The sequence below is a fragment of the Paroedura picta genome, chromosome 8 (genome assembly GCF_049243985.1).
Source record: "Paroedura picta isolate Pp20150507F chromosome 8, Ppicta_v3.0, whole genome shotgun sequence".
NCBI classification, from domain to species: Eukaryota; Metazoa; Chordata; class Lepidosauria; order Squamata; family Gekkonidae; genus Paroedura; species Paroedura picta.
In genome coordinates this window covers 67,393,760-67,416,442 of record NC_135376.1, presented here as the reverse complement: position 1 = coordinate 67,416,442, position 22,683 = coordinate 67,393,760, and the positions used below count along the sequence as shown (strand labels likewise).

General features: G+C 39.8%; 1 protein-coding gene across 5 annotated transcripts in view; it reads left to right on the top strand.

Annotated features, from left to right (window-relative positions):
- The window catches only part of CFAP46 (cilia and flagella associated protein 46), a 105,328-nt gene extending 87,212 nt beyond the window's left edge, over window positions 1-18,116 (top strand). For 4 of the 5 annotated variants that reach the window (XM_077350190.1, XM_077350191.1, XM_077350192.1 and 1 more), the window contains 12 exons: window positions 289-398; window positions 1,371-1,561; window positions 2,974-3,138; window positions 5,148-5,221; window positions 9,556-9,616; window positions 11,172-11,207; window positions 11,532-11,631; window positions 13,172-13,284; window positions 14,051-14,132; window positions 15,433-15,569; window positions 16,028-16,111; window positions 17,705-18,116. In XM_077350190.1, the coding sequence (XP_077206305.1) occupies window positions 289-398; window positions 1,371-1,561; window positions 2,974-3,138; window positions 5,148-5,221; window positions 9,556-9,616; window positions 11,172-11,207; window positions 11,532-11,631; window positions 13,172-13,284; window positions 14,051-14,132; window positions 15,433-15,569; window positions 16,028-16,111; window positions 17,705-17,835 (1,284 nt within the window). In that variant the 3' untranslated portion in view covers window positions 17,836-18,116. Of the gene's footprint in view, window positions 1-288; window positions 399-1,354; window positions 1,562-2,973; window positions 3,139-5,147; window positions 5,222-9,555; window positions 9,617-11,171; window positions 11,208-11,531; window positions 11,632-13,171; window positions 13,285-14,050; window positions 14,133-15,432; window positions 15,570-16,027; window positions 16,112-17,704 lie in introns of those variants that run through there. The other variant, XM_077350193.1, reaches the window with a different exon arrangement.
- The last annotated feature ends 4,567 nt before the right edge of the window (window positions 18,117-22,683 follow it).

The window sequence follows — 22,683 nt, the reverse complement described above, 5'->3', positions numbered from 1 at the left end:
AGAATAGTTGCATTAAGGTAGCAAAAGCACTCATTAGGGAATGGTTTTATAATTATTAACATTACAATTATTGTGCAAATGCTTCCTTTACATAACTGTTTTAAAAATTAAGAACTTGGATCACAACACTGATTAAACATGACAGTTCATTTTATATTTGAGGTTATTCCAATATATCACTAATTCTGCATGTCTTTCCCTGTTGTATTTGATCTTTATGTAATTCTTTCTGTTCTTGTGAGTCCTATGCCTTTTTATTTAACTCATTTTTGAATTATTTTATGATAGAGTGTAGAAGAAGAAAATGAATATTGTACATCAGAATTCCAAGCTATATTGAAAGAGATGGAAGATTATCTGAACCCTGTTTTGTCAAATTTTGATTTCTCTGAGCTGAGGTAAATTCTTACCATCTTCTCAGTGAGCTGTTATGTGTATAAATTATTGTGTGCCTACTCTTGAAAGTTTAATATTCAAGGCCAGTTCAAGTTACCAGCTCACATGTTATTAGTTTGGGTCCCATAGGTTCTAGTTTCTCCTGTGGAGAAGTGAGTCACATGAATGATTAACCATGTCCAGTTCATGATTCTATATTTGTTTCTTCACTGGGACCCACCCCTCCCAGTTCATTATTTTTGCAATTCATGATTCAGCCATATTTTATTAGCTGGATTAGCCCTGGTTATGAATTAAGCATGAGTGCTTAGAATGAAGAAACAACTTCAATTTTAAATTTGTATATATATCTTATTATAAGAAATTCTTTGTTATCAGATGTTTTGAAGGTGCCTTCCATGAATAAATTTCATAATTTGTGATGATGTACAATAAAGAATATACATTCTTAAATATATGCAGTATAAATCTCTGATGTCCATTCTGAGATGATAAAGCAATTGGGAAAAGAGAGACTTTCCATCCTCAGATCCTTCTGAGGGCCAAATGAGTTGTAACTGTGTGAGAGCCGTGATAAGGATCTCACATTTTTAAAAAAATACTAGAACTTAGGGAATCCAATCTTGATTGAGGCTAGTGGGCTTTAGTACTCTCTCCCCCCCTATTTTCCTGATTTAAATTTTCACTCAGACCTGCTGTTTGTCTACAAAACAGGGAAGAAACATGGCAAACAGCAACTGATTAAAATCATGCAGGTGTTATGGGGAAAAAGGATTTTTAAAGTCTTTCTGTATACTCCTATTGCATATTAATCAAGTGCCCCCCCTCCAGTTTGTTTTAGTATTTGAAAAAAAATGAGGTCTTCACCACAAATTTCTCATGTCACATGTACTTTGGCTCTGAAGAATACAACAGAACTGTAAAACTGTACTTTTGCCATCTTGAGTTGTATTTTTAGGTTTTTGTTTTTTCAGGCAGCCAAGTCCAGCAGTTTCTCCAGCTGATTCAGTAAAATCCAAAACTGCTGATTCAGTCAGGGCCAAATCTGCTGACTCAGGAAAGCCTAAAACAGGAAAAGGTGCAAAAGGTGACTCTGGAAAAAATAAAGTAAATGAGCCAGGGAAACAAAAAAACAAAAATAAAGAGAAAAACCTTACAAGTCAAGGTATGTCTTAAATTTCAAAGTATACTGACATTGACAAATTATTACATAAGATTCCTACTCACTGAGTAGCTTCTCACAGAATAAAATAATTGTATATAGGAATGGGCACAAAGCTGAAAATTCTGCTTCAGTTCAAGGGTTGATGTGTTCCCGCACTGAACTTTCAAACCCACTTCAAAAAACAAACTGGTCAAGGGTTCAAGCTGGTCTGTTTCACTTCTCAGGGAAGGGGAAAGGCAGGCTGAAACTATTTGCACATGCTGCTCAGCTATCAGGCTTAAATGGCTGCAAGTGATTTCAGCAATCAGTTTCACTTCCCCCTTCTTTGAAGTGGGGAGAAGCAAAATCTATCTCTGAAATATCTTACAGCTATTTCAGCCTAATAGTGTGTGTGGGGGTGCCACTCTGCTGTCAGTCTCTAATGGCTGGTAGGTTTAGCAGCCATTTTACCCACCCATTTTTATTCCTTCCCCTTAGAAAGGGGGAGGGGAGAGTGAAATTGATAGTTTAAATGGCTTACAGCCATATAAAACTGACAGCTGAAGTGCAGACCGCCCTGCTCAGATGCTAAGTTTAAATGTTCCAAACCCAACTGGGAAAAAGGTCTGGTAAATGTTTGGGGGCAGCCTCCTCCTAATCAGGGTTGGGGGGGGGGGCAAACCAGCCAAATTCATGATGAATTTGAGGTCGTAAACCAGTTTGTGCCCATCCCTAATTGTATACTCAGGTTTGTTTAAGTTATTTGTACCATTGGTGGGCATGCACTCTCTAGGACTTAAGTCGCTGTTAACTATCATTGTATCTGGAGATGTTGATTTATAGCTAATTCTTTTTCTTGGGAGTTCTACTCTTCCCACTCTCTTAATGAAGATGAAGGGAAAGTCTGCTTTAAAAACAGCCACAAAACAGCTGTTGCTGTTAAAAACTCTGATGTTAAATCCTCGTATCTCTGTAGAAGACATGTCCTTTAAAAAGGACTGCTCCACTCCTAGCTGCCCCGCCCCTACTCATGCTTCAGTTATGCAGGTAAGCAAAACTGTTGCTTCTGACTATTGTCTACAGCTGAAGAAAGTGGCTCTGCTTATTGGGAATCAGAAAATAAATGTTGGTAAATGGGACAATAAAGAAGCTGTGGATCACTCACACAGGCAGATCCTGAATTACTACAAGAAAGATCTAAGAACAGTTAACATCATGTGGCTTCCAAGTATTGGCCTTCATAAGAGACTTGTTATCTCCTTTAAATCTACCTGCTCTAAGGAAATTTCAAATTTCTCAGTGGTTGAGAAAAGCTGGATTAAAAGCTCAGATGGAGGAGGGTGTTTGGCAGAAAGCTAACCTTCTCCCAGTGTAAAATCAGTTATTCTTGTTTCTTACGAATTACTGACCTATTCATCTTACCTTATATTCAGCTGGTACTCCAGACGTGGGAGAGTGTGTGATACTACTGGCAGACAAATACCTTATGGAACTGCCTTTGGAAGCTCTGAGTATTTTTCAAGACGACGCAATAAGTTCTGTGTCGAGAGATTTTTCTCTCCAGTTTTTGTATAACCGCATACATAAGGAAGAATCAGGTATTGCAAAGTTGCCTTACTTTTTTCCTAAATGTAAGGGCCATTATGACACCTATAGGCATCTGGTTGGGGATCACTAGTTAAATCATATTTGTTGGAGTGCTCAGGAACTAAATCTAAAATCTCTGAAATGCCTTCAATTTCAGCTGGATATAAACACCTAAGTACAAACAGTCATATGTTTCAGAATAAATGGCTTCATTTTCAGAAGGCCAGGGAGAGTTTTCAGAGGAGCATGAAAAAGAGGATGTCACTAGCAGAAAAGAAAGGGGAAAGAGGGAATACGAACTTCTGATCTTTCCATCTTTAGTAATTACCTTGGCCCAAAGTGCAGAACAACCCCTCTAAGATAACAAAAAGAAAAAAAAAACCCACTAGCTGAAATGTAGACTAAATTTCTAAATTCATATTCCAAATACTAAACGGCAAGTGATTGAGTGTTTACCTCAGGTTATGAGGTAACCCTGCTTAGGCTTGTTTTCTGAGCTCCTCCTCAGAGACAAGCTGTGTTAGTGGTTTTGTAGAGTTGGTTCCCCACAACCACACAGCAGTTGCAGCAAATGGCTTCTAAAAACATAAAAAGGAGCATCCAAATTGGCCCAGAATGCTGCCATGGAGGGAGGAAGTGCTCCTGTCTCCCCCCCCCATCCATTTCCTTATTTCTGCTGTGAAACAGCAAAAAGGGGGGAAATAACTGCCCCCCAGCACTGTTTTGGCATGAAATACAGCTTGGGGGGAAGACAAGAGCCCTGCCTCCCTCCATGACTCTGTTCTGAAACTATTTGGACTTTCCTTTTTATAGTTTTGCTTTCAGTCCAGCTCAATGGTGGGCTGTCATTGATATTCAGTGTTATAAGTTTAACACTGTCTGCATGCAAGTAGTATAGGAGGGCTTCTCTCATTCCCTATTTAACATCACAAACTCATACAAATTATTAGAATATTTACTATCATCTTAAACTGAGCCAGTGGGCTCAGAGAGTTAACTTTGCTTAAGATGGCCCTACAAATTAATCTAAACAAACATCTGCTAAGCCAAGAAGTTCTTGCACCAAGTAGTGCCACAGAGTTTAAGACTTGGATGTTTTAAATCTGCAGCTTGGAGCCAGTGGGTAGTATTTGGCAGTTTTGCCAATGATTATGCTATTCCAGTATGGGTTCCTGGTCCCCTGCAATTATTCGATACAGTCTTGCTGAATTTTTTTCCCCAAATGTCTTGCTCTTCCTCATTGTACCACCTTGTTGGTAATTCGGCTAAAGCTTTATCTTCCTCAAGTTTTTACTCTAACCTGGATAAAAGCCTTTAAATTTAGAACTTGCCTTGCTGACCTAGATTCATTTCCCCATCATTTTTGTTTAGCTGTAACTGATTTTTCTTCCTTATCCTAGTTCAAGGTAGTTGATTCAACACTGGGCTTGCTGTTTCCAAAGCCAGTTTTAATATTGGAACCCCTGCCACCTCGGAAAACATTTTTTTTAAGACTGTGGTTTGTTAATTACTTATGCCAAACATAAATGCTGTCCTCTATAACAATGTGTTTAAGGGAACTTTTGCTGTCCAATCTTATTCAACAGTTCCCAAATTTAGACCAGCATGTATATTAGGAAAATATAATGCTTTTAACTCAGCCAAAAGAATGGGACAAATTTAAAATAATTCTCCAGAAAGCTGCAGTGTGGGGGGGGGGGGTTGTTCTCACCTACCAGAGTGCATATTTGTTATACTGTTGCCATTTTTTAAAGTACTAGATAGGAGGCTTGATAAACATTCCCAATGTTCAGAAATTGACATTCTTATTTGCCTGCAAAAGAAATGCATGGTAGACATTGCTCTATTTTGCTATATAATTCTGTATATCTGACAAACCAAATTTATTTTACCAATGCATAGCCTTTAGGCTGTTAAATCCAAGGAAAGGCTATATAAATTTGAATCTCCAGATTTGTTCTGGTTCAAGTACTAACTTTTAAAATGCTCAGTAATTTAGACTGATTGTGCTTTTTAACAGAAAATGAAATGAAAAAGGATACAAAGAGTTCAAAAGAGTCAAAACAAAAAGGCGATTATAAGAAGGGCAAGCTGGTAAGTACACATTTTTGTGATATTTCAGAGGGATACTGAGCTAAACCTAAAACCCCTAATCATCAAGATATCATAATTCTGTCATTTTTCTTGTACCACAATTGGTGGCCCATGCCATTCATTACATTAGGACACTGGTACTACCAAGTAAGATGAGGGAGGTGTCTGCAAATCCCAGGGAAAACCTAGCTGTGTAGAAAAATACTTTCCCATAGCATCCCAGAAGGGGAGGGGAGACAACCAAGTTAAGAACATGGGCTATCCAGTCCAACATTCAATATATGGAGCAGCAAAATACTAGGGGGTACCACACCCAGAAGTTAATCTGAGACATGATCTGCCCAGCTTCTGGTTGGCAGTTAACCACTGGAATTGTTGTCGTAAAGGCAATTAAAAAGCAGTGGTTACATTTGTAGTATGTCAACTAGTCTTTGGCACTGTGGAAAGAAGATGGCACCTCCTAGGAGAATGAAGTACTGTGGGTTTCACCGTCACTTCCTTTCATTTTTTTCTGAAGAAGTGAGCAGTGACTCATCAAAACTCATACACTGCCACAAATTTTGTAAGTCTATTAGGTGCTACTGGACTCTTGCTGTTTTCTGCTGCTGCAGACAGACAAATGTGGCTACCCATCTTTATTTATTCCCTTTTACCTTGTCACCTTTATTATCATTGGCCCTTTAATGATTTCCTGATCTTACTTTTGATTTATGAGTCTCAGAATGAGTAAATGAGGCACATAATTTGGTGTTGTTCATTTTAAAAGGAATTTTATGTAGTGCAATTTCATTGCTGCTGTACAACAATGAATGCTTCATTAAAAAAAAAAACACCCACAATGCCAGTTAAAAAAACAAACATTTTAAGCTTATGCTTCCTGCCATCTCATCTCAATTGTTAATACAACTGGCCAGTTAAGACTTCATATTTTCAATTCTTCTTTGCAATCCCATTTGCTCTTTATTTTTTTTATTGATAATGTGACAATTGTGCAACTTCCCTGTTGCCAACCAATAGAACTGCAAGTAAGAAAAAAATATTTGTACTTACAAGTAAAAAGAAAGATGTCAAGCTTTCTCTCACATAGACAATTGTAATTTTTCAAACAAACTTTCCCTGATCTTGATTCCTCTTTTCAACCTTTGGCTCTTTAGAAATAATGAGAGAAGGGACCCTTTTGCATGTTACTTTAAAGTACCAATGGAACTCAGAAATGGTGGGGCATTAACAACCATATTGTCAATGCTTTTAGTAAAGTGTACTAATGTCCTTTGCTAGTCCGTACCAGAGCTAGGCCTACAGTTTGTTCAGAAGCAAAAATATTCATCACAAAGCAGTTTTGCAAAAAGGAGGAGGTTTGATAACCATGTTGTATAGATTCTCTTGAGACCCAAATACAAATGAGATCAGATTTGCAGACAAAATTGTGAACGTGGCTGCTTCCAGTGTCCATCGTAAGCTGCATGTAACAGGAAAACAGAGGAAAACCTTCAACAGTCCATCAACTCCATCATCAAATTAATCTTATTTGTGTTCTTGTCATTTTGTATTGATTTAACGTAGCTGCTTTATGCAGTGCTGATTTTGTTGGGTGCCTTTTGCATGCTAATGAAGAGGCAGGATATAAACTTAATAAATGTGAAGCTGAAAAGGAACTGCGGATGATAAATCGCTTGAAGGGAGAATGCGGTACAATGGCTTGGGTTTTAAATGTCACTTAAAAAGAGGTACTGTGTTGTGTTGTTTGATCAATATGATGTCTTCTCCCACCTCCACCTGACCAACAGGTCCTAAATGCCTTCTGAAAGCAGAAATTCTCAGACAGGATTTGAAGTAACAGGGGAGGGGGGGGGGGGGGACGACCATAATCTTTATTAGCTGACTTGAATGAAATAAGGTTGTTCCGTGCTAAAACCTGAAACTATATGCCAAGTATAAGCAGAGCTTTTTTGTTCAAATAAAAAGGCCTCTGTACTTAATAAATAAAGTTGTACTAATTTCTAATTCACTCCTTAGGACTTGGTAGAACACACACACACCTAAAAAAAGAGATTCCAGTATTCAGTACCAGTGAATATCACTACCTAACCATAACACTGTAACATTTACGAGACTCACAAAGTTATAGCACTTCAATTGTCAAGATTGGGTTGCAGAGAGTAGTTACCAGGAAGACTTTTTTACCCTACCCCAGCCTTAAGAATCTCACTGTATGTGTGCGCTTCTTATGGAAATTCCAGTAGCTTGGCCTGCTATCCTAGAAACCTAGGCTTTTGAGACAGCAGTTCTCGTGGAGCAAATGGCCACTTTGGAAGGTGGATTCTATGGCAACAAACCCCACCAGATCTCACCTTTCTCAGATTTCATCCGCAAAATCTCCAGGTATTTACCAGTTTGGAGCTGGCAACTCTATTCCTCTTTGAAATGTTCACTGAAATGCTTTATCTGATGATCCAGGGTCAGAAACATTCAGCGTCTCATAGAATCATAGAATCATAGAGTTGGAGGGGGCCATACAGGCCATCTAGTCCAACCCCCTGCTCAACGCAGGATCAGCATCTCCTAAAAGAGTCTATCTTCCCTCCTCCTCCACCTCCTCCTCCTCCTTGTCCTCCTCCTCTGTAGGCACAAATCTTATCTGAAAACATTCACTGTTTTAGCCTGTTTATTCTCAAACCAAACTCTGAGACAAAATCGCTCCAGTCTCCCTTTCTGACCCTATCTGTCAAAAGGCAACAATGTAACATATTTTCCTCTTTCATTGCTCCCTGTCATCTGGCTCCTTCAGCCATCCACAGTTCCTGATTGGCTCTTACCTGCTCAACACACATACAGAACAGGAGTGCAGGAAATTATTGACTTGACAGTAAGGGGCTGGACTTTTTTGCCATTGCATCACACACTGGTCTCCCTTTATTCCAACCTTTGTTTCTGCAAGTCACTGTTTACTCGAGTGTTGCCATTTCTCCTTGCTCCGTTTAACTATATGGCTTAGGGCAGTGGTCCCCAACCCCTGGTCCGGGGACCTATGCCAGGCTGTTGATCAGTCGGTACCGGACTGCAGCTCCTCCTCATCCTTCTGCCCGGCTGCTGCCTCGAGGGCTGCCGTGCCACTCTGCCGCCGGGTCACCTTTGGTGCTCTCCAGCGGCTGCCATGGCTGGAGCTCCCCCACAGTGTGGCACTGCACAGCTGCTGCTGGCAGTGCCCCCCAGCAGGCGGCGGGAAGTCAGGGGTGCTGGCGGGAAAGCAAGTGGAGCAGGGGCTCAGGCGGCGACAGCGTCCCTCGGCAAAAGACTACCCCCCCGGGCCTCAGTAAAATTGTCAAGCGTTGACCAGTCCCCACTGATAAAAAGGTTGGGGACCTCTGGCTTAGGGAAAGCATTGGATGAAGACTAAGGAAACCAGAGTTCAAATTTCTATACTGCTATACAGCTCACAGAGAAACCTTGGGTCAACATAACTTACTTCCAGGATTGTTAGAAAGATAAAATGGAGGAGATAACATCCTGAACATCTTGAAGGAAGCACAATAAAATCAGAATCCAGTAGCACCTTTAAGACCAACACAAATTTATTCAGGGTGTGAGCTTTTGATTGCAAGCGCTCTTTGTCAGACTATGAACTCCTTACATGACAGTTCATAGTCTGACGAACAGTGCCTGCACTTGAAACCTCACGCCCTCAATAAATCTTTGTGGGTCTTAAAGGTGCTACTGGACTCTGATTTTATTGTGCTACTTCAGACTGACACGGCTACCCATTTGAATCTTGGAGGAAGGATAGACAACAAATCAAATAAATGAATGGGTCTGTAATTGAGGAAAAACCATCCAGAAAATGTACAATTTCTCCATGGCTTCCATGGAGGAACAAAATTAATTTTCACCTAGTTTATCACAATAACTAGAATTGGCCTTGTTGGGTGGAGGTATAGGAAAATGCTGTACGCACACAAACACGTGCATGTGTGAAATAATTCTGCAAAAACTCATCCTAGTTGTGGCCTGCTCACTGTGACTAAACGTAAGTAGCAGTTGGAATTGCCCAGGAAAAAAAATGAAGCGGTTCTTCTTCAGCTTATTTTGAGAAAAAAATATGTTATATAATGCAATTTAGAATCCAAACTTTAAAATATTTTCACTGGAGTAAGCCCTAAACCTGCTTTCATAGGAATAAGTGATATATGGATGGTTCTATTACTGTTCCAATTTTAAACACGTTTACAAAGAAATAAGAAGTCCTACTGAACTTACTGGGTTTTCATATGAAGTTAAATGATACTTGTATTGGAGTTTGTTTGTTTTTCAAGGTATAATTCTGTTGTATTTAACAGTTTTCAGTTAACCGTGTTCTGCCTCCCAACTGCTTTTCAGTGGATATGCATAATGTTAAATGTATCCTTTCAAAAATTACTGTTCATCATATCAAACACCTGGAGTTGTGTTTTAGACTGTCAAAAAATTTAGCCTGAGGGGTTCCACTGTGGCCCAAACCATTCCTGCTGCTCACAAGATTAATGGAATCACTTGCCGGGCTAGGAAGTGATGCCCTTTAGTAAAGCAGAAGATTTGTCTATCTGTGTGTGTTGTAACTTGCCTATTCAGTAGTACCTATGGTAAGGAGTGTGGACAGTATGTAGTCTGCAGGTTGCCAACATTGGCAGGCCAGGGAGAAGGATGTAGTTGGGGGGCAAAGGAAAATGAGATTTTTAAATTATTATTTTAAAGATTATTATTAATTCTTTATTAATTAATTATTAATTATTAATTAAAATATTTAAAAGAAAATACATCAGTCTAACAATAAAAAGGAACTATAAATACAAAAAAACGATGTTATAAAAAATCTCTGTAAATAGCTCTAGTATAGCCTTTTTTACCATGGAGAACCCCCTGAAACATTCTTCAGGCTTCGAGAAACTCCAGAAGTGGCACATTCATGCAGAATATGGTTGGGAAGCATAGCTGTGGACATGCCCACCTGGGGCCCCCCGCTTCTCACCCCCTCCAGGCCCATCACTGGTCATTTGGGGAGTGGGTCTTATCACACAAAAATGTTTTAACATTTTTTAAAATAGATTAAAAATCAATTCATTCCCACCCATTTGTGAAACTGTTCCAGGACCATCAAGAAACCCCAGAGTTTCATGAAACCCTGGTTGAGAAAGCCTGTTCTAGTACGTACTACTACTTTTTTAGAAAGATGCTGGAGGATTGGATGCCAAATAGAGGGGAGTTTAGTACAGTTGTTTGGATTAGCAAGTTTTAATAGTCAATTTAGCCATTACAAAATGGTCCCAGTGTTTTTTATTCCACAATTCTAAGACTGCGGGGGGGGGGGGATTTGGATTTTTCCATAATGTCACTGCCATTAATTCTGCAATGGCAATAAGTAAACTAATAATTTCAGACTTTTCTCTTTGCATTTGCAAAGCTGGCCAGTATGTCAACAGAAATGATTCTGGAAGAAATGGTAAATCTACTCGCATAATATGTAAGATCAACAGGTGAATTTGATGCCAAAATAATCCCATTACTGACCATTCCCACCAATAATGTAAATATGAACTGAGGGAACTACATCCCTTCTAACAGAATGCTGAACTAGATTTATTAATACCAGAAATCTTTTTTGTTGTGAGATACCATCTAGTATACAACTTAAATCATTGCAGTCTCTCAGAATTACTTTGGAGTGATTATTTGAAATATCCAAACATCAAGCCACTCTCTTTCTTCCACCCTACCCTCACAATCCAGACTCCAAGCCTTCTGGTAAGAATGCAGATAAGGGCAAGTGAGATGTTTAGGCCAAACATGATGGGTGGCAGCTGAGTTGTAATGTGTGAGGGGTTTATGAAAGGTCAAACTGTGGACAAGAACTTTGATTGTAGTAGAAGTGGGGGAGGTTGACACCACTTATGTTCCTGCCCTTAACTGCATATCTTAGATGTTGTTGATCCATATAATGATGTAGGAGAAACAGGTAACCATTTGCAAAAAGCATTCCTTATTGTAACAAATTAATGTATGATACACGCAAAAGTTGGGGAATCTCTTACTGTGTGTTAGATCAGGTCCCTCGCTCCCAAAGAGAGAGCTCATTTAGCCCATATGCTGAACAGAGGATGGGAGATTAGAACTCTGATAATATTGCCATCTTTTAATGTATTAAGGGGGTTTTATGGCTTTGTATTCTATTTTTTATTGTTTTATTGTAAACCAGCACAAGACAATATTGAGAGTGCGGTTTACATCAGAGCTGGAAAATATAAAGTGTATAATCAATTTTCTTTAAATTATATCTCAGATCCAGAAAGTCCGATACAAGTGTTTAAGTTAATCCAAGACAAATATGAACAATTTACATTTCGCTGGGATGGAATTCTTGGTATTACGCACGTTCCAAGGTATGCGATTACATTGAATTGCGTTCAATTGTCCAATTAATTTTAGGAGCTAAACAAATGTCTAAAACTTTGTCTATATATTACCAAAGAAGAGTTGAATCGAAAGATCCAGCGAAACTTAAACAGTTTTGAGTCCTTTTGTTTTCCATAAGCATGTGCTGAAGCATCTTCTGTCGATATGAACAATGCTAAAATTCAGCTACATCATGCCAGCAGTGTCCCAACCCTTCTGATTGTGAAAAAAACTAAAATGGAACTTGAGAAAAAATAACCTGTATCAGTGAGGAACTAGTCATGAGAGAACTAAGATATATCTATAAATAAGATGACTTATTCCTTCATTGATCCAAGTGGGAGCCATGTTGGTCTGAAGCAGCAGAACAAACTTTGAGTCCAAGGGCACCTTTGATTTCACCAGTGAGTGAACAGCTTAACAGTGAATGGAGATCGTTGGGGGTGGGATAGTTATTAGTACTCGTTACTTGGTGCTTGTATTGATGTTTTATTTGTATTGTAAATTGCCCCAAGCCTGTTCGTGGAGAGAGATGGTAGATAAACCCAACTATAAATAGATATAAAATAAACCGACAAAGTTTTATTCAAGGAAGTCTTAAAGTGCCACTGGACTCAAACTTTGTTCTTCCTTTATATGCATTTTGCAAGAATTCTTGCAAGTATTCTATCCTACAAGTAGGGTAGAAACAAAAAACAACTGGTGATTTAGAAGTTGGTGACCAGTGATTAAAAAGACATCATGGTACAGTGGTTAGAGCATCAGACAAGGATCTGTGAGAAATTAATGGGATACTGTTTTTGCAATTCTGCTGAAATACTTTTCCAATGTTGTACAGATTAAAATCCCTGCTCTGTCCCATAAGCTTGCTGGGTGACCTTGGGCTAGTCACATTCTTGTCAACTTAAACTGCCTCAGGCATAAAGTTGTTGCTAAGATACATTTATTTTTTATTTATATTTGTTTGGCATTGCTTCTGTCGCAGCCAGCTTGCAGCAGCTCACAACAAGACTGATTACAAATTTAAAATACAATTTAAAACAGTAACCCCCCATACCCACCCACTCCCCTAAACCCTCCTCCTCCAGGTGCTCACCAGCAGCCCAGGAAGTCATGGTGATTTCATCAGAAAGTAACAGGAGAGACCCACTCTCTTCCTCAATTGGCAACCTGGCTTCAACCAAAAGCCTGGCAGAAGAGCTCCGTCTTACAGGCCCTGCAAAACTGCATTAGCTTTGGCAAGGCCCTCAGCTCTTCCGGGAGCCCATTCCACCCAGCAGGGGCCAAGGCTGAAAAGGCCCTGGCCCTGGTCGGTTCCCACTGCAGATTAATCTGAGTATAAATGAAGTAGATAAATTAATACATTTTTTTCTTGTAACTGAGCAAGTAGTTCTCTAAGTAACAGCTTTATAATCACAAAAATAATTTTATTAAATACAGTGTAAATGACATATAGTCATTCTTTGCTCCAAAATACCCCTTTATACTGAGCATATTGTTAAAATAAAGTTTTGATCTATTTTTCAGTCAAGCTGAATGGGAATACTTATTGAGTAACTGCAGTGCATTTCTATTCTATGGAACGGAACGCTTGTTCGCTCATATTTTTCTGGACAGACTGACTGCTATGAATATCACAGGTGACTTAATGAAACCAAACATGCCCTCTTTGCAGAATGTAAAACAGCCATTCTGTATGGCTATGTAGTATTCACTCTATGTGAGGCTTAAAGTATGTTTCTGTAGTCATTTCAGACACCAAAAACCAGTGTGGTAACTTTGTCATTCAAATGTAGTCTGAAGTGATCCTATTGAGGATCCCTTATCATTGTATTTTCATGATATTTGTTGTAATAAAAATGACATCAAAAACTCCAAACTTCATTGGAGTAAGGTATAGCTCACACACGCCCATACACAGGTGCCCCTGTTTCGAAGACAGACGCAATGCTAGAGTGTGTCAGTGTGTCTCATATAGACTGGAGCTTCCGGGAGAAGGTTCAGGGCAAGGAAAGGATCCATGGAGCACCAGTTTCTAACGTAGGGCAGTTGCATTGGAAGAGGCTTTTGTATGTAGGCATGTCTTGAAGGAGGATGGTGTCCTATTCTTCCAAGGGGATGGGATACCAATTAGTTTGCATGAAAGTGAACCCACCCTAGAAGATTGTATAGCTTTCGTAACTGGCTGTTAGCTTCATTGCATTCCACACAATGTAATTTTATTTAAAACTTTTACTGGCAGTATGTTTGCAAGATGAAGCTAGCAATAGATTCTTCTCCATAATCAGTAGGTAGCTCCTTAGAGAAAGATGCGTATGGGACCATTTCTGTCCATTTTTTTGTTTTGTATTATAAATGCTAGTGAAAGTAGCATCCAGCTTGTGGTTCTTTTTTCCCCCTCTCCAGAATGTCAGATCATGATACTTTTAGATCTTACACATACAAAAGAGAGCAGCGCACGGGTGTCAAATCTCTATGAAGATAAAAGGTAACAAAAAATCCTTGATATTAGTTTCTCAGTAGAAAAACCTTGGCTAAATCAGATCATTGTAAAGCATTTTACTGTGTGAGTGTAACGGCTTTTCCATAGTTCTTCTCCTTGAATAATGACAATAGATATTTTAAAATAAAAATATGCATGCAAAATGTTTTTTTAATTGTATTATTCTGTGAGCTAAAATTGTATGATGAGCTGTATGTTTAACCTGAGAATGAAACCGTGAAATGGAATGAGCTAAGTTGTAATATAAGCTACATTTTAACTCTGCGTATAACACGTTAACAATGTCATCCGAAACACAGCCACACAATTGCCATCCCACTGTCCAAGGGAGCAGGAGGGCAATGAGGCAACTCATCAGGCGACAAACCACAGACACCTTGCTGGAATGAATTGGCCACAACTTTATTGGTTACAACTGACAGGGCCTTGGTGCAGCATAGTGGCCATAGATTCGGACCTCAGCTGAACCACTTGCCAATACGCAGACCACCTACCACCAGTTGGGGAAGTACAATGAGGTGGCAGTATGCAGAAGACCTCATGGGTGTAGACCACTGTATGGCTCCCTCTGCTACTTATAGGGAGGTTACTTTGACACCTCCAAGCTGGGCATGTCAGTCCTCGGCCAAAATCCTTTAAATATAATCCCAAGGAAGGGGAGCAAGGGCATAAAGGCCAAATTTCTCCCCAAAGTGGATCTGTTGGAATAAGAAAAGAAAAAAAAAGGGGGGGGAGAACAAAACCAGAAACCTTCATAATGCAACATAGAGTGTGATGAGTGGGATGATGTCACAGGGCTAACTTACTTTGGTGGCACAGAATAGACTCTTTAAAACCTAGGCAGGTAGACCTGAGAGAAAATTCTCTCACTACTGCCTGTCAACCCTAGCCCCACCTCCTCCCCAGCCATAGAGGGTCATGGCTGATTGGCCAGCTGGAGAGAGAAAACACCTGGAAGATCACACTGCTGCAGAGGCTTCCTCGGCCATTTTTGACTGTGAGTCAAAATGAGTCCAGGACTGTGCTTCTAAATCCATAGACCTCGCTGGAGTTCGTCAAGAGTAACTTTAGGATTATACTCTTAACATTGGGAGATCCAACTGGCAACTATAATACATTGTGCAAGTTCATAGTTCGCAAACTGGTTACTTCATGCAAGACATGCAGATAAGAAACCAGCAGGAAACATGTGAATAACCCTAGATTTCCTCTTTGTATTCAGAATATTTGGGAATACTAGTCATTTGTATTGATTATATTTTAACTTCCTTATTGTCTTCCATAGTTCTTTGCGCCTGTCCCTGGAGATGCCAATTGAGACAGCAATGATTCTGAGCCTTATTGGAGTACATGCCATTATATCCAATCAGTGGTGTACTACCATGGGAGGGAATGCAGCAAGATTAGAAAGACTGTGTGAGAGTATGTACTTAATACGAAATGTTTTCTAAAATAGCTGCTGTTAAGTGTTTCATACTTTCCTCTAAACACTACAATTAGCCTCTATTTTTAGTTGGCATATAGTGAATCTTCTAGACTTATAGAAGTCCCAGAGCAGTGGTTTTCAAACTGCCTTCCTTCAGAGAATCCGTCTCTGCTGATTAGTTTGCTGAAGATCTCTGTTGGGGATACGGTGAACATTGTCGAGCAGAGGTCCCCAACCCCCGGTCCTGGGACCAGGTCCGGTCCGTAGATCAGTCGGTACTGGGCCGCGGCTGTTCCTTTTGGCCCTTGTAGGGCCTTCTTCAAAGGTCTGGTTTTAACGCTCACCAGTTCTTAACATATATAAATTTAGAAAAACTGTGTATTATGTCCTAAGTCAAGTGCTTTGTATTTTGCTTTGTATTTTCTAAAATAAATGATACCATTTTTCTTTCTAGATTTGTTAAAAGTAGGCAAAACAACTGGACAGACTATTCGTGTTCTTCAAAAAAGTAAGACTGCCATCGAAGAGTCACTGAAAGGTAACATCAGTGGCACTGGGTTCTGCTGGGCTTGCAACATTACAGTGCTTCTGCTGGACTTCAAACACACACACACACCTTTCTTGGAGTGTGATTTTCTGCTAGATATCAGTCCAGTCGAGCTGGCATTGTCAATGGCACTAGATTCTGCTGGATTGTGTTGGTACTGTTTAGCACTCTTTACATTCCACTGGTTCTGTTGGGATTGCAGAAATGTCCCCAACCGTCTTCAGTTGTTACTGCTGAAATTCTCCGGCTTGACCTTAGTTCTGTTGGATTTGCACTGCCACAGTGGTGCTGGGCTTGCAAAATGCCTCCTACCTTCAGTTTCTACTGCATAGATTCTCTAGGATGTTGAATCTGTTCTGCCGGGCTTCTGTCACCTTGGGTTTTTTGCTGATTCCCCCCTCCTTGGGGGAACCTTCTTTGGGGGGGGGGTACTCAGACCCCATAAATCCAATCCTCACCAGATAGTGAAATATCAGATGGAGATCCCCTGAAGTTTAATGTCTCCATTGGAAACAATGAAGGATAAGGGAACCTTCTTGGGGGGGGGGGTAACTCAGCAGATAGCAGAGTATCAGATGGAGATCCACTGCAAGTTTGATGTCTCTAGCATGCCAGAGTGCATGCTACTATGTCACAAACTGAACTGGCTTATTTGGTTCTTAAGTTTGTACCGGTTTGTGGTTTGTGAATGGGGCATGCCACGAATCACAAACCATATTTTCTCAGTTTGTGCCCATCCCTAGTCAGGAGCACATGCATAACTCCCAACAGCAGCTCAAGAGAAGGCAAAGCAGCCTTTAGCTTAGCTGCATGAGCAATAAATGTACAGGAGACCACAGAAGCAAGTAGCTAGGAAAGGTCTGTGCCAGGGTGGTCCATGAATGACAGGAGGGAGGAGGATGGAAGGGAGAAAGCTGCTCACTTATCTCACCCCCTTTCCATCACAATGCTGAATGCAAACACTTGGAGCACACAAGTGAAAAAGAAGCAGGCATGGCCGTGAGGCAATGGAAACAGCTTGCAAGTTTTGAGGGCTGCTGCACTTAGACCCTTTGGGGTTCTTGCACCTTGAAAGACATTTGGACAGGTGCACTGCACAATGGACTGGTTAGAGGTTCAGGTTGAGGGAGAAGAACCGCAAGGTGTGGATTTTATGTATTAATATTTTGGAGGCTTAAAGAGGAGTGGCCAGGGAGGATTCAGCAAGGAAAATCCCTGCTGTGGTGATGACACCTCACCTTTGGAATGCCATCTACCTTGAGGCTGCTTTCCTTTCCTTTCAATGCAAGGCTAACACATTTTTCCTTAATCAATTGACTTTGGGTTTTAACCAATATCATTTTAGACTGCTCTGTTAAATGTGCTTTTGTGCCCTGGCTTGCTTTTACTGGCTGCTTTATTTCCATTATTATTGATTTGGATAGTTTTATTGATATGTTTTCATTGGCGTGATTCGTTTTTACTTATATGGCCTGCAGTGCATCTTCAGAGCACATAAACTTAACTGGATCTTGCACTTTCTTACTATAAAATATCCCAGTACCCAGACATGATTTAACTATTTGTTCTGCATTACATTTCTAGTGGAGTCTCCTGAAGACAAGAAAGAAGAACAGATTGAAGCGAAAAGCCCTGATAGGCTGAGCTGTCCTGTGATACAACCATCAAAGTTTAATAGTGTTCTGTATGGACTGCCTAACATGATGTTTATGTAATCACAAATTGTTTTATTGATAATAATAACTAGTTAGAATGGAGATCAGAAATATTTCTTTTGGAAGTGGTTAAGAATAAGACCTCACAACATTTTGATCATTAGTCCATAGTTCTTTTAAGTTTAAGCACCGGCATTCAACCAGATCTCTCAAAAGATTTTATTGTTGCTGTGATCTGCTGTTGTTATTTCTGTTACTCGAGATTTTATTGCTAAAGATTTTTTTTGTGAGGATGGGGAATTCTTGTGCCTACAAAATTAATTAAAATGTACATTTTGATATCTCCTTGTATGGCCTTAACTTTTTCCCTCCATAGATATAATACAAACACAGGTGCAGAAGAGGGATTATCTGAAAGCCAGTTTTTCTACCCATCTGATAATAGGAATTCTCCCTCCTGACCTTTCCCACACACATACACCTAGCTCAGAAGCAGAGAGGGCTCTTCGCACAGGAGATATTCTCAGGGCCCTACTCTTTTAGTTTCATGGGCATTAAACTAAAATATAGGAATCTCTTAATTGCTTTACTGACCTGGAAACTGGTAGATGGGCCTCAATGCAAAAATTATCCTGTTAGATGATGTCGTCCATTAAACTGGCTTAATCTCTGCCTAAGGTAGATGACCCTATTGATATCTCTCTGCATTACACATATGTTCAGAGTTTGTTTTTTTCCTGCAGCCTTCATGAAGGTCACTTGACCTAGGAATTACTTAGACATCACTTGAGGAAGAAAGCCCATGGGAGAATAGCAAATTGGAGAAGGACATGGGCTTATGCAGTGGAAAAATAGACTGAAGTGCTACTCTACCCACAGCAACTTCTCTCCAGGAGTTGAACCACTATGCCATAGAAGTCAATTCCTGGAAAGAAGTTGCTGTGGGTAGAGTAGTAGTTCAGTCTATTTTTCCACTTTATAATCCATACCCTACTCCATAGTGGATGATCTTGCTATTCTCCCATGTGGGACTGTACAGAAGCCATGAAAATTCACCTGCAACTGTTGTTCGAGTGGTCTTCTGTGCAGGCACACAACCCTCTCTCTTTTCCCTGCAGTTAGCTTACGTTGCTAGTCTATCACCCACGGCGATCGATAGAGAACTGAAGGAAGAGTGCTTGCCTCTCAGAGCCAGTTTGGTGTGAGAGCCAGTTTGGTGTAGTGCTTCGGAATGCGGACTTCTAATCTGGCATGCCGGGTTCGATTCTGCACTCCCCCACATGCAACCAGCTGGGTGACCTTGGGCTCGCTACGGCACTGATAAAACTGTTCTGACCGAGCAGTGATATCAGGGCTCTCTCAGCCTCACCCACCCCACAGGGTGTCTGTTGTGGGGAGAGGAATGGGAAGGTGACGGTAAGCCACCGCTGGGATCTAAAAATGTTTTTAAAGCTTGCTAGCTCTTCTCTGCAGCAGGCCTGCAAAAGTACAATCCCATTTGTGCATGCACAGAAGACCACTTGCCGAGCAACAGTTACAGGTAAGAGCAACCTTGCTTTACCTATTTATAAATAACTTGAGCAAGACTACAAACAATGTTTGGAAATGTATGCATAGAAGCGATGATATCTTGGGCATTTCTGCACTCCAAATTAAGGGTTTTGTTGCTCAGTAGGCAGAAAATATAGAATAAGACCTTGGAAACAGATGAGGCACATGCTTGGTTTTAAGAGTGTGAATAGTACTGCTTCTTGATAGTGGATCATCAGCAATCGAGATCTGCAGGATTAGAATGTTTTGGAGCTCACCGGAAGAGTGCATATTTCATGTGTAAACAGAGATTTGAAGCCAAAAGCATCTCAGAACGGTGGGCCTGGAAAAGATCTCTGATACAGAACCTCCAAAACCTGTTGCCTCTTGGGTAATAGATGAACTACCCTAACAGACAAACTAATCACTTTCTATAAAGATTTCCTTACCTGAGATATGGTAACATTGCAATATGTAACTTCACGAGCATGTATCTCTGATGCAATTGATTGTGAGCATAGTAGCCTGCATTTTGTTCTATTATTTGTTTACTAGAGCTAATAGAAACATCTACTAGAAACGGAAAGATCCAGTGATTATTGCATACAGCAACACAGACATGCCTGTTCCCTGAGATAAATTATTTGTGTTCCTTTTATCCACTAATATGCCACAGAAAAATACCATTCTTGGTCCCCTGCTATGCTAAAGTTAATTAGAACCTGATAGAAATATAAAGTTTTATGGAATACATTACAAAATCAGAACATCCATAGCATTGGGTTTTTTGAGGGTTGGGGTTTTTTCAGGGCATGTCTAAATGTTTCTTTTCTTCACAAGCACAGCTTATCAGATAGCCATGTCAAACTCTCCCTTCAAATAGTTTAGCTTGAAAGCTTCTCTATTTCCATTTCATTTTCGTATTTGGGTTAATTGAATTTACAAGAATTTGACAGTTTGCTAACCTGCATGGCTTTGAGAAATGTCTGTATCAAATTCTCCAGGGAACATTTGTGGCTATGATCCATAAGATTGTCTGCAATGTTGCCTACCTTTTTAAAAAATCCACTGTACAATGCTGTACAATGATTAAACTTCCTTAAGGCTCTAGAAGCAGTTTGGGGAATATTGTAGGTCTCTTCTACAATGGGATTTTGTGGTACCTCAAAACTGTACCCTCAACCAAAATTCTTTTGCAGACTTTCTGCACTTTACCTATTACGTATTTATTCTTCAAGAATAATGAAGTCTGTTGCGCCCCATTGGCTCATGCCCTTTCCCTAGCCTAGGTGGCTGCTAGAACACTATTCAGGCAAGAGTGACCAGGGCTGGCATCTTCAATAGAATTTAAGTCTATTTGTTGTCCTTCCTTGGTTATCATCTAATGAAGTTTTCCATTCCAACAGTTAGCTGCCTGTATCAGCCTATAGATGCTATTTTGCAGTTTACACACGAGTTGCTTATCTTTGAATTTTTCAAATCCTGGTGGTTATACCATGTAAATAACTTCCTTTATTTATTTCTCTGTGCAAAAAAGCAGTCTTTATATCCAGATGCTCTACATGTATCTTCCTGACTGCTGCTAAGCTCATTGTTATTGAAGCATGTCTTAGCACTGGTGCAAAGGTTTCATCATAAACTTCTCTATGCCTGAGAATTATCCTTTAACAACCAATCAGATTTTGTATTTTTATATATTTTTTCTTTGACATCACATTTGGTTTTGAAGATCCACTTGCATCCTACAACCTTCTCCCCTATAAGTATCCATGTTTGGTTCTTGATTAGACACTCAATCTTTTCTGCAACTTTTCTCCATTTTTCTGCTTCTTTTATAGGCTTTTTTTGCTATGTCTTCCCATATGGGATGCTCAGGTATAGCTTCCGCCTTTGCCAGGTCTTCTTGATGGTGCTCCTTTGCTGGATCTGATTGATTGCCTTGTCACTTGATTCTGCAGCCCTTCTTATTCTTTAGGTTCTGCAGGTGTATTATATATATTATGTATTCTGCTCAACATGCACTGATTCAAACACTTTTAGATGATTTGGGCTTAGTTTGTGCCCATACCACAGTTCAAGTGGTGTACTACTTTCACCTTTGGTAGGTAATCTGTTTTGTAGGTCGGTAGTGGTGTTGATTGCTTCACCCCAGTACTCAACAGGTAGCTCTGCCTCAAGAAGCTGCCTTGCTTTCTTTTCTGCTACACCATTCTGCTCCAGAGTGTATTGGACTGTAACCTGATTATTGCTTGTTCAGTCAAAGAATTCTTCATCTCATGTCCCAAATATTCTCCTCCATTAGCAGTGTGGATCTTTTAAATCTTTTATTGATAATTACCATAAATTTTTCTAGTGCTTGACTTTCATCTTTAATTAAGTGGATCACAGTATATCTTGAGTAGTCATCAATAAACGTTATCACATATTTATTCCTGCTAGGAATCTGAGTTTTCATTGGTCTACAGATACTTACCTGTCAGAGGAGATACCTTGATCACAGATATCACTGGGTATCAACTCTAGGGGGTTGATTAATAGCACCATGCTGCTTATTAAAGTTTGGTCTCATCCCCTTTCATTAATAGGACATTTGCTCATTTGCAGACCTTTCGTTAGTTAGTTTGTCCGTTCGTTGGTTCGTTCGTTAGATTTTTAAATTCTGACTTTCAAGTTGATTAATTATATAATTGTCCCTGGATCCTAACTGTCTGGACCAAAGCCTGGAGCAATCTTTGTGTTTGCATTCCTTTGCAAGATTCTCATGGATTGAGAATCTCTGTTCTGAGAGAAAAAAAACTATATTTGGGGTGGAAAATGTTTTATTTTGGTGGTCAGTTATACACAACACTTATCATAGCTCTGTACTGGCTATTCATATTTTTCCGAGGTAGAAGCTGTGGTCAATAAGAATGGCTGGCCATATGCCTCAGTAACATCAAGGAAGCATGAGCTCATGTGGTGTTTACAAATGTTCATTTTCTTTATGCAACTGATGCAAAATATTTAATCTTCCAAAGTGTTTTCCTCCCAAAATGTTCCCATGTATAATAGATGCTTTGGCCTTAGTGACTACGTCAGCATCCTCTGTCAAAAAGATGGATGAATAAGACCAAAAATTTCTTTATGGTCTGACAGCCCCACTTTATCATAAAGCATTGATAAAGAGTAATGTCCAGATCCAGAAAATTGCCGACTTGGGATCTTGACTTCTTGAGTACAAAACCCTAGAAAGGTTTATTGGTAACACAGTGGGGGAAATCTCAGAAATATATTTCTGGTATTTCTAGTCAACATTGTTCAAGTCAAAATTATACCTAATAGTTCAGGCAAATGATAATGAAATCATCCAATAGATAATGTAGCTGACATCAGGTGTTC